Source organism: Microcaecilia unicolor, chromosome 1, assembly GCF_901765095.1.
Source record: "Microcaecilia unicolor chromosome 1, aMicUni1.1, whole genome shotgun sequence".
In the NCBI taxonomy this organism is placed as follows: domain Eukaryota; kingdom Metazoa; phylum Chordata; class Amphibia; order Gymnophiona; family Siphonopidae; genus Microcaecilia; species Microcaecilia unicolor.
This window is the reverse complement of record NC_044031.1, coordinates 489,047,307-489,061,337: the sequence shown is the minus strand read 5'-3', so window position 1 is coordinate 489,061,337 and position 14,031 is coordinate 489,047,307. Positions and strand designations below refer to the sequence as shown.

General features: G+C 42.6%; 1 protein-coding gene across 1 annotated transcript in view; it reads right to left on the bottom strand.

Annotated features, from left to right (window-relative positions):
• Nucleotides 1-365: 365 nt before the first annotated feature.
• Nucleotides 366-14,031, bottom strand: part of SNTG1 (syntrophin gamma 1) — a 734,999-nt gene continuing 721,333 nt past the window's right edge. Inside the window, exon 18 of the mRNA XM_030214286.1 lies at nucleotides 366-1,364. Coding sequence (XP_030070146.1) covers nucleotides 1,182-1,364 — 183 coding nt within the window. The 3' untranslated portion in view covers nucleotides 366-1,181. The remainder of the gene's footprint in view (nucleotides 1,365-14,031) is intronic.

Here is a 14,031-nt window from a genome sequence, read left to right as displayed (position 1 = left end):
CCTCAATAAATTGGTGAGTCTATAAGATACCACCAGCCTCTGTCATTTTTTTACTCCAGGCTAATATGGCTATCCTTCGGACAGTTTAGCTAACAAAACTGCATCAATTAACTGTGGATAAAACCAGCTGCCTGTTGAAGAGCAGGAACAAGTAGAAGATAGGACTGTCCTGGCTGCATATGTTTTAAGGAAACAATTACCATAGTTCAAAAAATATCTCTGTAGTGCTATTCTGCCTGCTCATTACCTAAATTTACAAAACAACTCTGCACACTTGTGGTTGTGTTATCCTTTTATGCATAAATATGTTTTGTTAATGAACATCTAGGACCACAAAAATAAATATACTTTATAATGAGCTCATGTTTAAACATCTCTACAGTTGAACATTTCAAATCTTTATTCTTGTAAAGAAGGGGTCTTTCTCTTAAAAGCGTCAACATTCAACGTTTTGACAAGCATTCTGTAGTGACATACGTGAACTGCAACTTGCCATTATAATTCGTGACAAGGTTGCCACAGTATAATACAATTCCCTATGGGAATAATGACTTCCAGTTAATGCAATTTAACGTGATGTGTCAAACAATATGACATACCCTATCACATTAAACTGTAAATTAACATGTGTTGCTAGGGTGTGGGATTAACAAGATCATTTAAAGTGCTTTCCTTGAGGAGGTACTTACACAAATGTTTTTTCATGCTTGTCTCTCTACATGGCATTTTGCCACCTTTTATTATTATTTTTATTCTTTTTTTTTTATTTACAGTATAATACAGCTGTCAGGCAATTAGTTCATTGCCCACTAACACATTTTATTTAAAAAAAAGAGTTCAGAAACCATCAATATATTTTTGTTCTTACATTGATCTGAGCAGATTTAATTTGTACTTAACATATAAGTACATCAGTTTGTGATTTCCTCCTTTGTCTTCAATGACATTTAGAGCACAGTCAAAGTACTTATGGGTCATATTGACAACATACCCATCTCATTCTAGGATTTCAGCGTGGGTTATTTACTGAGATGAAGTTATGATTTCTAGATGACCTTGTTATTTTTCTGCTGGAACTGCAAGGCAGTATCTCAGGATTCTTTGTTTAGGATTCCCCATGAGTCTGTGTCTGGCAAATAGTGATATGCCGTTGGTACAGGGTAATGCCACTCGATAAGATGTCAGATACTGTACTTTATTTTGCCAACACCCACTGTGGCAGAAGCAGCAGCTGTAGTTGCAGTTGTGGTAGGAGCGGCAGTGGCCTGACTGCCTACGTAAAGAGGGTCCAAACAGGCAACTTTGGCAGCAAAGAAGGAGTGAATACAGTGAAGAACTGCAAACAAATTAGAAAACTCCAGCTCCTAAAAAGAAAAGAAAATGTAATAAATCAGTATATTCAGTAATGATATATGACTCCCATTCCAACCTTAAATATTCTGACTGTAGCATAAGTCTTTTAAAATGAGTGTCCATATACAAAGATATTTATAGGGGTAAAAAGAACATAATTGAGTATCTGACACCCTCTCCTAATGCAGCTAAAAGTAAATATGGTTGATATCAGTCCACAGCAGTCAGCGTTTATTTAAAAGCTAACATCAGGGACATAATTAGCCCTGGATATTCAATGCCGGACCACATCTAGGTCCCAGCACTACCCAGGGCTAATTCATCTTAAGCTGACTTCCAAATCTTATGGGATTCCCAGCCGATGTTCAGACATAGCCCACATAAGGGAATCTGGCCAGTTCCCAATCCCCTTCTCTCTCCCTTCCTCCCTCCCTGGCCCCATGAAGGTCAAAAGGCCTTCCTACATCACACCTCCTGAAACATCACCAATCCCCAATTCCAATCCTCCTCCTTACCTCCCTGAACACCAGTAATCTTCTTCTCCAGAGCTCTCTCTTCCAGGAACATCACCAACACCCTAAAGAGCCCCACAAGCCTACCTGCCTGGCTCCCAGTAGTCTAATGGAGGAACAGACAGGAGAAATGTTTACTCTTTCCTGCCCATCATGGCTGCACCTTCAAAATGGCTGCTGTGACCTCTAACAGCAATCGTTTTGAAGGCACAGCTGCAATGGGCATCGCTCCTTCCCGTTCCTCTACTAGACTACCAAGAACTCAACAAATAGACTTGGAGTGGGGGGCTTTGGGGGAAGGGTGGCTGGTGGTGATCTTGGTGGGAGAGAGAGGGAGATGGATCAGAAGGGGAAGATTTGATGATGTTCAGAGAGTTGGTGATATTGTAGGGGGTGGAATGGAGGTAGGAAGGTCTGTGATGTTCTGGAGGGTGGGAGGGAGAGACAGGGAATTAGAAAGCTTCAAGTTAGTGCCTAGAAGTTATGTGCTGGCACCTGCATAGCTATTTTGGCATATTTAGAAGTAGTTATACAGGACTGGCACTGAATATTGCTGGCATCTGCATAAGTGCAAGCTCCTCCCCAACTCAGCTCCCTGTACTACATAAGAACATAAGAATAGCCATACTGGGTCAGACCAATGGTCCATCTAGCCCAGTATCCTGCTTCCAACAGTAGCCAATTTGGGTCACAAGTATCTGGCAGAAACCCAAATAGTAGCAACTTTCCATGCTACCAACCCAGGACAAGCAGTGGCTTCCCCATTCTATCTCTATAGCAGACTATGGACTTTTCCTCTAGGAACTTGTCCAAACCTCTTTTTAAACCCAGATGTGCTAAACTGCTGTTACCATCCTCTGGCAATGAGTTCCAGAGCTTAACTATTCTTTGAGTGAAAAAATAGTTCCTCCTATTTATTAAAAAAATATCTTTCTAGATAACTTCATTGAGTGTTCCCTAGTCTTTGTACTTTTTGAAAGAGTAAAAAATCGATTCACTTTTACCCATTCTACATCACTCAGGATTTTGTGGACATCAATCATATCTTCCCTCAGCTGTCTCTTTTCCAAGCTGAAGAGCCCTAACCTTTTTAGCCTTCCCACTTCAAACATTTTTAGTGCACGCCAGGGGGCTTGCCAGGGACCTTTTTACCGCAGCAGGTAAAAAGCCCCCAGACAAACATGGCCATTCAGTAAGAGAACTCTTACCATGTGGCTGGTAGCCCTTACCACCACCCATTGATGTGGCGATAAAGGCTCCTGCGGTAACCCAGCGGTATTTAAAAATGGAAATACATATTGTAGAGAAACACACAGTCAAAAATACATCAAGCTGCCTAGGATGTTCCTGTTATACCTTAAGACTCCACCTAGAGGTCGTGGTGGCCATTTCTACTATAGAAGTGCTAGGGGCAGGAGTGAGTGGGATTTGCTCCTGCCCTCATCTGTCCGCAGGACCACCAGGGAGTATGGTAAGCCCAGGGAGCCTCCTTTAATGGGGGGAGGGGTTTGGTCCTTATGGCAGGGGTTTGAGAGGGGGATGGGAGCAGGTGCCAGGTGGTAAGGTGGGAGAACTGGTCCTTGTGCTGGAGGGGATCAGGCGACCCTCAGGGGGAGGAATGCTGGCTTCGGCCTAACCCCTGGTAAGCCTTTCCTCAGCTGAGAGGTGCCCACCTCTACCACCGGCTGCCTTTCAGGTGCTGTGGAGGACTTGCAGCTCATCTGCACATCCTTACAGCCTTCTCCGGGGTGACACCCAGATCCACCCCGATCCACTCAGGGCCTCCGCTCTAGGTGCCCAGCGCTCCCACCAGGTGCTGTGGAGGACTTGCAGCCCTTCTGCACTTCCTCACAGCTGTATCCGGGGTGACTCCAGTTCCACCCCGATCTTCCCAGGGCCTTCTCTCCAAGTGCACAGAGTTTCCAGGTGCATTTTGACTAGGATCAGGTGACCCTCAGGGGGAGGAATGCTGGTTTCGGCCTAACCCCTGGTAAGCCTTTCCTCAGCTGAGAGGTGCCCACCTCTACCACTGGCTGCCTTTCAGGTGCTGTGGAGGACTTGCAGCTCATCTGCATATCCTTACAGCCTTCTCCGGGGTGACACCCAGGTCCACCCCGATCCACTCAGGGCCTCCGCTCTAGGTGGGTAAGGTGGGAGAACTGGTCCTTGTGCTGGAGGGGCTCAGGCGACCCTCAGGGGGAGGAATGCTGGCTTCGGCCTAACCCCTGGTAAGCCTTTCCTCAGCTGAGAGGTGCCCACCTCTACCACCGGCTGCCTTTCTGTATCATATCACCCCTGTTCCTCCTTTGGATAATGCAATACCGCAGCTATATTACAAAGACTTATGGAAAATATACTCAGTTACTATGGGGCTGATATTCAGACTGTGGGAGTTAGACCAGCTAACTCCCACAGTCGGTGCTAAGCCCAGATAGTCAATGCCAGGCTGTTTCCAGTGAACAGCATTGAATATCTGGTTTATTTTTGGCTGATTTAAAGATAACCAGGTAAGCCGATATTCAGCACTAGCTGGTTAACTTTAAACTAGCCAAAGATATCCCATGTTTTCATGTGGCCAAATTTGGCCACTAATTAGCTTTAAAAATATCTAAAGGCCAGCTTTTAAGTACATAACTAATGCCACACTGGGAAAAGACCAAGGGTCCATCGAGCCCAGCATCCTGTCCATGACAGCGGCCAATCCAGGCCAAGGGCACCTGGCGAGCTTCCCAAACGTACAAACATTCTATACATGTTATTCCTGGAATTGTGGATTTTTCCCAAGTCCATTTAGTACTTGTCCTTTAGTAAACCGTCTAACCCCTTTATAAACTCTGCCAAGCTAACCACCTTCACCACGTTCTCCGGCAACGAATTCCAGAGTTTAATTACGTGTTGGGTGAAGAAGAATTTTCTCCGATTTGTTTTACATTTACTACACTGTAGATTCATTGCATGCCCCCTAGTCCTAGTATTTTTGGAAAGCGTGAACAGACGCTTCACATCCACCTGTTCCACTCCACTCATTATTTTATACACCTCTATCATGTCTCCCCTCAGCCGTCTCTTCTCCAAGCTGAAAAGCCCTATCCTCCTTAGTCTTTCTTCATAGGGAAGTTATCCCATCCCCGCTATCATTTTAGTCACCCTTCGCTGCACCTTTTCCAATTCCACTATATCTTTCTTGAGATGCGGCGACCAGAATTGAACACAATGCTCAAGGTGCGGTCACACCATGGAGCGATATAACGGCATTATAACATCCTCACATTTCCTAATAATACCCAACATTCTATTCGCTTTCCGAGCCGCAGCAGCACACTGAGCAGAAGGTTTCAGTGTATTATCGATGACGACACCCAGATCCCTTTCTTGGTCCGTAACTCCTAACATGTAACCTTGCATGACGTAGCTATAATTCGAGTTCTTTTTTCCCACATGCATCACCTTGCACTTGCTCACATTAAATGTCATCTGCCATCTAGCCGCCCAGTCTCCCAGTCTCGCAAGGTCCTTCTGTAATTCTTCACAATCCTGTCGCGAGTTAACAACTTTAAATAACTTTGTGTCGTCAGCAAATTTAATTACCTCGCTAGTTACTCCCATCTCTAAATCATTAATAAATATATTAAAAAGCAGCGGTCCAAGCACAGACCCCTGAGGAACCCCACTAACCACCCTTCTCCATTGTGAATACTGCCCATTTAATCCCACTCTCTGTTTCCTATCCTTCAACCAGTTTTTAATCCACAATAGGACTTTTCCTCCTATCCCATGACCCTCCAATTTCCTCTGTAGCCTTTCATGAGGTACCTTGTCAAACGCCTTTTGAAAATCCAAAACACCTTTTTATAAATGGTGTGCAATTTCCATGTGTAAAATTACATGCTATCCTGAGATGTGCATGCAACTAAATTGGCTAATAAGGCTAACAATTGAATGCTAACGATTATTGGCATTAATTGGCAACATATTTTATTTGTGCATGCACCTTGTTAAGTGCTATTCTATAAATATCTGAATGTAAATCTTAAAGTGCACAACTCAAAGGAGGGCATGGCAATGGGAGGGTCAGGGCTGTTCATTAAAGATGTGCACAGTATAACTGAATACGGATGGTCTGTGCCTAGCTTATGTACCAAAATTTACAGCAGGTGTAAATCCTCATGCCCAAAGTCGGGTGCAGATCCCGGCACTATGTGCTATTCAATAAAGAGCACTGATGACGGAACGCCAGTTATAAAATACCATTCAACACCAATGTTTTTGGCACTGAATTTTGAGTTCCATTTATTGTATCCAGCCCTTAGAGCTTATTCATTTAAGAAATTCTTTGAGTAATTATTGCTGTTAATATGTCTATTTTATGTGTATGTAATTTCACTAGATATAGCTAGTCCTCTTGATTCTAATCCACATTGAGCTGTTTTTTTTTTTGTTTGAAGCACAATATAAGCATATACTGCCGGATTTTATTTATCACGCCTAGAATTTCGCACTGAAATCTAAGCATATTCCATAACAACGCGCGTAACTTAACCGGCTTAACAAGCCAATCAGCGTTTTTAACAGCACTTAGCAAGCAATAATGAGAACTAATTGGCAATAATTAGAATTTACATGTGTAACTCGCTAGGTATATTCTGTAATGAACTGTGCCTAAATTCTAAAGCCCGCAGTTCAAAAGCGGCATGGTTATGGGCAGGGAAATGGGCATTTTGTGGGCATTCCCAAATTCACATAGAATATGACCCAGACTGTGTAAATCTATGTGCAGGGATTTATGCCACATTTTCATTGGTGTAAATGGAAACACATAATTTTAGGCACTGAGATATAAACTAAGTGAATTATATATACTGTGCCTAAACCTTATAGAATACGCCTAGGCAGATGTTAGGGGTCCCATTTTGACAGGCGGCACCAAAACGGCTGGAGCAACTGGGAGTTGCTCCTGTCCCAGGAACACTAGAACACCAGGGATTGAAAGTATGGGCATGAGAGTGGGGGCTGTCATTTGAGGAGGGTTGGGGATGTGTTCCAGGGATGATGAGCTTTGTTCGGGGTGGGGGTGGGGGTCAGAGGCTGGATTGATGGTGTTAGTCCTTATGGGACGGCTTGCAAGTAGTTTTTTCATTTACTATGGGATTCAGGCTGGTTACTGAATCCACAAGAAATTAAGGTATGGTAAAAGATCACCTTTTACCACACCTTGATAACTTCTCCTCTTATTGTATTACATCATTGCATTGTATAGAGTTGAATCTGATCTATCTATGCCATTTTTTGGAGACAGGCTGTATTTATTTATTTATTTATTTATTAGAATTTATTTACTGCCTTTTTGAAGGAATTTACTCAAGGTGGTGTTACAGCAAGAATAAGTCAAACGTAAGCAATAGACAATTACAGCAATAAAAATATTCAAACAACAATACAAAATATGGCACAATATGCTACATTACAATGTCAACATAATATCCAATAAAACATTTTAATAGACAGCATAGGGTGTAAGCAAAGATGGAACATATAGGTAAGAGAGAGAAACAGAAATTAGAAAATGAGGAACTAATTTAAAGAAAATTGCACATGAGGTCAGAAAAATGCTTGAATATTATCTTAGCTTGCATGGGTGTGGAACTCCTTGGGAGTACCTTGATGACCTTGGAGGTGTGCAGAGGGAGATCCTGTTCTTCAAGTACTCTGGGCCATTTCCTTTAAGGACCTTCAAGATCAAACACCCCCCCCCCCTGTTTACTAAGCCGTGGGGCAATGACAACACAGGAATGGGCTATGTCAGCATTAGCGCATGGCAGTTGCTAGCGTGGCTTAGTAAACAGGGAAGATACAGTTTTAAATTTGGCCCTGTATTGTACTAGTAGCCAGTGAAGTTTTTGCAAAAATGGTGTGATGTGGTCACATTGCTTACAACCTTCTGTTAGTCTTTCTGTAGCATTCTGAATCAATTGGAGCTGGTGCAGGCCTTTTGTAGTCAGACCCATAGGCGCCAACTCTCTGGGTGCTTTGGGTGCTCAAGCACCCCCAATATTTCACCCATCAAAACCGGAAGTTCTCTTTGCCAGCTCAACCTGCTTGGTGCCTGCCCTCGCCCTCCTGCGTGCTGCCCAGAATTTTAAAAGTCATCTTACCTAGGGGTCTCGGCGGCAGCAGTGAAAGGCGAGCAGGCTTGGTGCTTTAGCCTTCCCTTCTCTCTCTCTCTCTCTCTCAGCTCTGGTCCTGCCCTCATTTCCTGTTTCTGCAAGGGCGGGACCACAGCTGAGAGAGAGAGAGAGAGAGAAAGGAAGGCTGAAGCGTCGAGCCTTCTCGCCTTTCAATTCTGCCGCCGAGACCCCAAGGTAAGATGACTTTTAAAATTCGGAACTTGGAGGGAGGGAGGGAGGGAGGGAGGGAGGGGGAGCCTGGAACTTGGAGGGAGGGGGAAGCCTGGAATTTGGAGGGAGTGAGGGGGCCTTGAACTTAGAGGGAGGGAGGGGGGCCTGGAACTTAGAGGGAGGGGGCCTGGAACTTAGAGGGAGGGAGGGGGCCTGGAATTTGGAGGGAGGGAGGGGGGCCTGAAATGGTGGAAGGAGGGGGAGGGAGGAGAGGGAGGGGTAAGGGGTGAGGGAGGGGGAGATAGGGAGAGAGGGGAGAGGGACGGGGAGAGAGAGGGGTAAGGGGGTGAGGGAGGGGGGGAATGCACCAACTGTAAAAAAAAATTATTTTGAAAAGTTGGCTCCTATGGTCAGACCAGTGTAGCATGCATTACAATAATCCAGTCTTTCTGTTATCATGGCATGGAATGAGATTTGCCTTCTCAATGTAAGGAGACAGGCAGTGTAGTTGTCGCAAGTGATATCAACTGCTCTTGAAGGTTGCAAGGATTTGGGGAATCAGAGTAAGTGTTCCAAGGTTCCTAACCTATGATTTGAAGGGGAGTTCATATTTCCCAAAAGAATCTGCCTGGAACTAGTCATACTTCCTAACTAGAAAAGTTTCCTTAAAACTCATTTCTTACTTCCCAACTTTTGGAGCTACTGTTGAAGCCCTCTCTTGTCTGTAACACCTCAATAGCCATGAGGTCATCTAAGCTTTATTTTGGTTTGATTCCATCCTCTTTCTATATAGGGATCCTCTGTGTTTATCCCACACATTTTTTGATTTCTGTCATTGTTTTTGTCTCCACCATAAATGGCTACTTGGAAACTTTTTATTATTATGGCCTTGACATAGTCACATGCATTACATACATACCTCCCCCTCCACCATTAATATACAGAGCTCTTGCATTCTTTGTGGTCATATGCAGATCATAGAGCATTACTTGTTTATTTCTCTACTTCCTTAATGCATTCTGGGCCCCTTTCACTAAGCAGCGGTAAGCCCAACGTGGGCTTACCGCTTGCTAAACAGGAAATACAGCCAGGCTGCCGTGGCAGTCTGGCGTACTTCCCATCCCTAATGAGCCGCAATGCCGGTGGTAATCAGGCAGTGCCGTGCATTGCCTGGTTACCGTCGGGTTAGCACGGGAGCCCTTACCGTCACTTCAGTAGATGGGGGTAAAGGCTCCCCCCCAAAATAAAAGGCCACACGGCAAGTGCTTTACTTGCTGCATGGCCACTTCCTGCAGGAAAAAGACTTCCCTTTTACTCGCTGTGGTAAAAGGGGGACTTGGCGCGCATGATAAACATGCAGAATGCCAGCGCAGTCGAAGAAAAAGACTTCCCTTTTACTCGCTGTGGTAAAAGGGGGACTTGGCGCGCATGATAAACATGCAGAATGCCAGCGCAGTCGAAGCATCATAAAAGGGGCCCAGTGTATATTCTTAGTACCAAAAACTAGATGGCTCCTTTGAAAATTATCTTCACATTGCATAACATTAGGTACAAACTTTCTGTGTGGCTCCACTGTATGATGTATAACCCTTCACGCTTCTATAATAGTCATTTTTACATGTTAAGCATGCTTTACATGTAGAAAATATTTTATAAATATGAACACAGAATTAAATATAAGTAGAAATAATCAAAGGAGTTTTTTTTATTTTTTTTCTGGATTCAGCGTGATTAATAACATGGTCTCATTTTAATAGACATTTTTCAGCATACCAAGGCAGCTCTAGCCCCACGGACCATAGCATACCAAGAACTATTACAATGAATGATTGTATAGAAGTATTTCATTGTTTCAGTAATGAGATTTGGAAGACCTAGCCTACAGTTGATGCATATTTTTATTATTTCTGAAATATACTTTTTCTGTTTTAGCTTTTACAGAAAGCTCTAGGACAAAACACATGAAATTCATGTCTACCAATGCAATGTGTTGTCACTGTCAGTACTGTTCTCTTGTCTCTCAGTCCTCCTCTCTGCTTCCTGACCATAACCATAGAGTTAACACACAACAGGAACAAACTCCCATCAGGGCTCAATTAATAGGGTTAATGCAAAAATTTTAAATCAAGGTGTGGCCATCAGCTGTTTTACTGTTGTGATCCCACACTTACTGTGGCTCTGTGCTATAGAATCCTTGTTTTGTTCTTTTTTACAATCTCTTTAACGGTTCTCTGTTGATTATGCCTGTTAGTTCTATGCCTCTTAAAACAATCGCTGCTTCTCGGCTTAGTCACCCTCAGGCCCGGATGCTCAGAAGCAAACCGGAGCCAGATTGCCACCCTAAGTGGCAGCACTGCGTATGCCTTGTAGCGCTATAGAAATGCTAAATAGTAGTAGCAGTAGTAGTAGTAATGCAGGATTAGTGTGTGAGCCCTTGCCACCTATAAAGTAGGTGGTGGTGGTAGAAGCTCATGTGCTAATCTTTTCTAATAGCCACATACTAATGGCAAACTTAGCATGTGGTATTACTAGAAAAAATAGGAAAATCGGCCTTCTTACTGCAGTGGTAAAAATGGCTTTAGCGTACGGAAAAGACCCACATATGGAAGCACTAAGGCTACTTTTTACTGCAGCTCAGTAAAAGGGCCCCTATGTGATTAAATAGTTAGAGCTGATCCTGAAGTAAACATGACAACATTTCTTTTTTAAACTTTTAAGCGTTTTTCCCAGGTGCTAAGGCCGTTTTTACCACAGCTAGAAAATGGCCGATTTTCCATTTTCCAAATTAATGGCCATGTGCTAATATTACACCAAAACACAAGGGAGAGATCCCTCACAAATAGTCAATCTATCCAAATACATACACTAAGGATGCTCGTTCTGGGTCTGACATAAAGGTGCTCAGGAATGAGGTGACTGTACTAGGAAGAAAAGGGTCTGTTGGTCAAAGAAATGGCTTGGAACGTACAGATTCCAAGCTATTTCTTTGACCGACAGGCCCTGAAGCGGGCTGATGAAACGCTGGCCATCGTAGGTCATGGTCTCGACTTTTGGAAAAGGAAGCACCACGTTACGCTAAGTAAAAGCTTGATTTACTGTTTCTCTGTATTTGGCGACATTACAGCAAGCGGAAACATTACAAATCTCGTGGACACATATTAAGGAGGTGGTTAAAGACAATAGGAGGTTTTTGAGCCGATGATGAAGCAGCCCTGTTCCCGTGGCTCAATAGTGCCGGGAGCTTCTTGAGGCTTTTCCTCCTAGTACAGTCACCTCACTCCTGAGCCTCTTTATGTCAGACCCCGAACGAGCATCCCTTGTACATGTGCCACTGTGCGTGGCCGTTATCAAAAATTAGTATGTAATCTCTTATTACCACCTACTTTGTAGGCAGTAAAGGCTCAAACGCTAATCCCGTGTTAATCAGCACACGGTAATGTGACTGCACTAACCGATTTGTGCTGTCATGCCTACTCTCTATCCCCAGACATGCCTCCTCAGAGAAATATTAAAAAAAAAATTTTAGCATGTGGTATGCATACCCACATTGAGCTTTTACCACAGGATGCTTCTTCATGTCCCTTTGTAAGCCCTTTTAAGCTGTGGTAAGTGCATGGTAGCACTTACCGCAGCTTAGTAAAAGGAACCCTTAATAATTTAAGGAGTCCTTTTATTAAGCTGGTTTAGGTGCTAACATGCAAAGCAAAACAAAACAAAAAAAACATCTAATGCAGGATGTGCTAATGCGTTCCACATTAGTTTTGTGATACAAATGCGCTAATCATGCTCTAATTGTTCTTTTGTATTTTTTTGAGGGGCTGTGTCAGAAGCGATGAGTAGGTGTTCTGCACTAACCTGTTAGCACATCTACATTACCTCATGCTATTTTGGTTACCACACAGATAACGCAGAAGCCCTGACCACCTACAAAATAGGTGATGGTAAATGCTTCTGCAGTAATGTTAAAACATGGCCGCAGGCTAATGGCAACATTAACAGATGACCATTAATGAAATTAATAGAAAATCAGGCTTTATTCGGCCACAGTAAAAATGGCCTTGGTGCGCAAGAATGACCCACGTAAGGGTATGCTAAAAGCCATTTGTTACCACAGCTTAGTACAAGGACTTTTTAGAATGATATAAAAATTCATTATTTTTGTTACGTGCATGAAAAAGAAACCTGAACTGATCCTCTTTACTGCTAGCATTAAATGAATTAGAACAAAATGAATGGTTTATCCTCATAGTTGGAGGCATGAAATAAGGAATAATCCATCCTTTTAACACAGGCATAATGCGATTCATTGTATATTCTATTTTATTTTGGTCAATTTATAAATGCATTTAAATGATAAGACTAGTGAAGGATTAAGTACATACTGAAGGTGATGTAGAAAGACAAACAAGGAGGAAAAATAAGGGGATTAAGGGAGGAAAAGAGGGAATAAAGGAGAAGAAAACAAAATAGAAAGGAAGAAGGGAAAAAAGGGAAAATGGGAGAGGAAAGGAAGAAAGGACAGAAAAGGGGAAAGGAAGGGGGAGAGAGAAATGTAAGTGGTATGGGAGGAAAGAGGGAAGAACAAAAACAAGAAGAAAAGAAGAAAAAGAGGAATATAAAATGGGGCGAGGAGGAGGAAGGGGATAAGGGTTAAGGGAAAACCTGCCTTCCCACCAACCAACCTTCACCCTCCCCAGGGCTTATCCAGTGGTCTGCATTGGTGAACCAGTGGTCCTGGGCGATAGCAATATTCCTCCTCAGTTACAGATATACAGATATATTCAGTATACAGATCTGCACCATAATCTAAAATGGCAATGATGACTCCTAGCAGTAGTCTCGTGGAACAACCACTAGGGGTTATCTTCTATAAAAGGAGTAATGCAGGAAGATAGCATCCCCAAACATTCAATATATCTATCACGGAACAGCTAGAGTAGATTTCATGTTTTGGATTAGTAAGTCAGTCCCAACCTGACTCTCCTGATAGGTTATGACAAAGAAATGAAGCAAGCTGTTTGTTCAAAGAAGCCCTCAATTTTTTAGAGCTGAAATAGTTGTATATGGAAGAATGAGCCAAAATTCCTCAAGGATAGGTGAGAAATTGATCAGTTAAAGTAAATGTACAGTGAGAGTACTTTTTAGTGTATTTTTGTTGTTGTTGTTGAATAAATAATCAAACTATATCCTTTTTGTCTGAGTGCATTTCAAGAGCAATTTCAGTGTGGCTACCTTTCTTTCTTACCATGGTTTAGACCAGCTTCTAATCATGCCTGTATATAAATTGTGCTAAAATACAGATCAGCCCAGGGGGTTCACAAACTTTTTCCCAGCACTGCAAAGAATAATATATATCTTGTAATAGTTACTTTGTTTTCATCTTTGGAGGAAAATTTCAGATTATTTATTTCCTCTTCAGAACAGAATACTGAAATTGGTTTTCTCACTTTCAGCAAGCAATGTCAGAAATATCCATGTATAACATTATTTATTAGGCTGTCTTGTTTCTGTTTTTATAACTGATTTCTTCTGCTGCTTACTGTAGTTGGAGGTAGAGGAGACTCAGATGAGATCAATCAACTTACCCATAACAGGGTTAAAATTCAAAGGAAAAGTGACATTTCATAAACCACCCAATGAGGCTGATAGACTAATGTGTGATAAAACTACAGATTAATTCAACCATTTGTTAATAACAGCCTGTATCAATGCTTACCACAAGCTGTTACCATGGGGCAAACAATCCCAAACCTAATGAATGTGAAGGAAATGATAAATCTCAAGACATCAATCGCAGCAAACATTGAAGATACAGGAAGCAGATTCTTTCA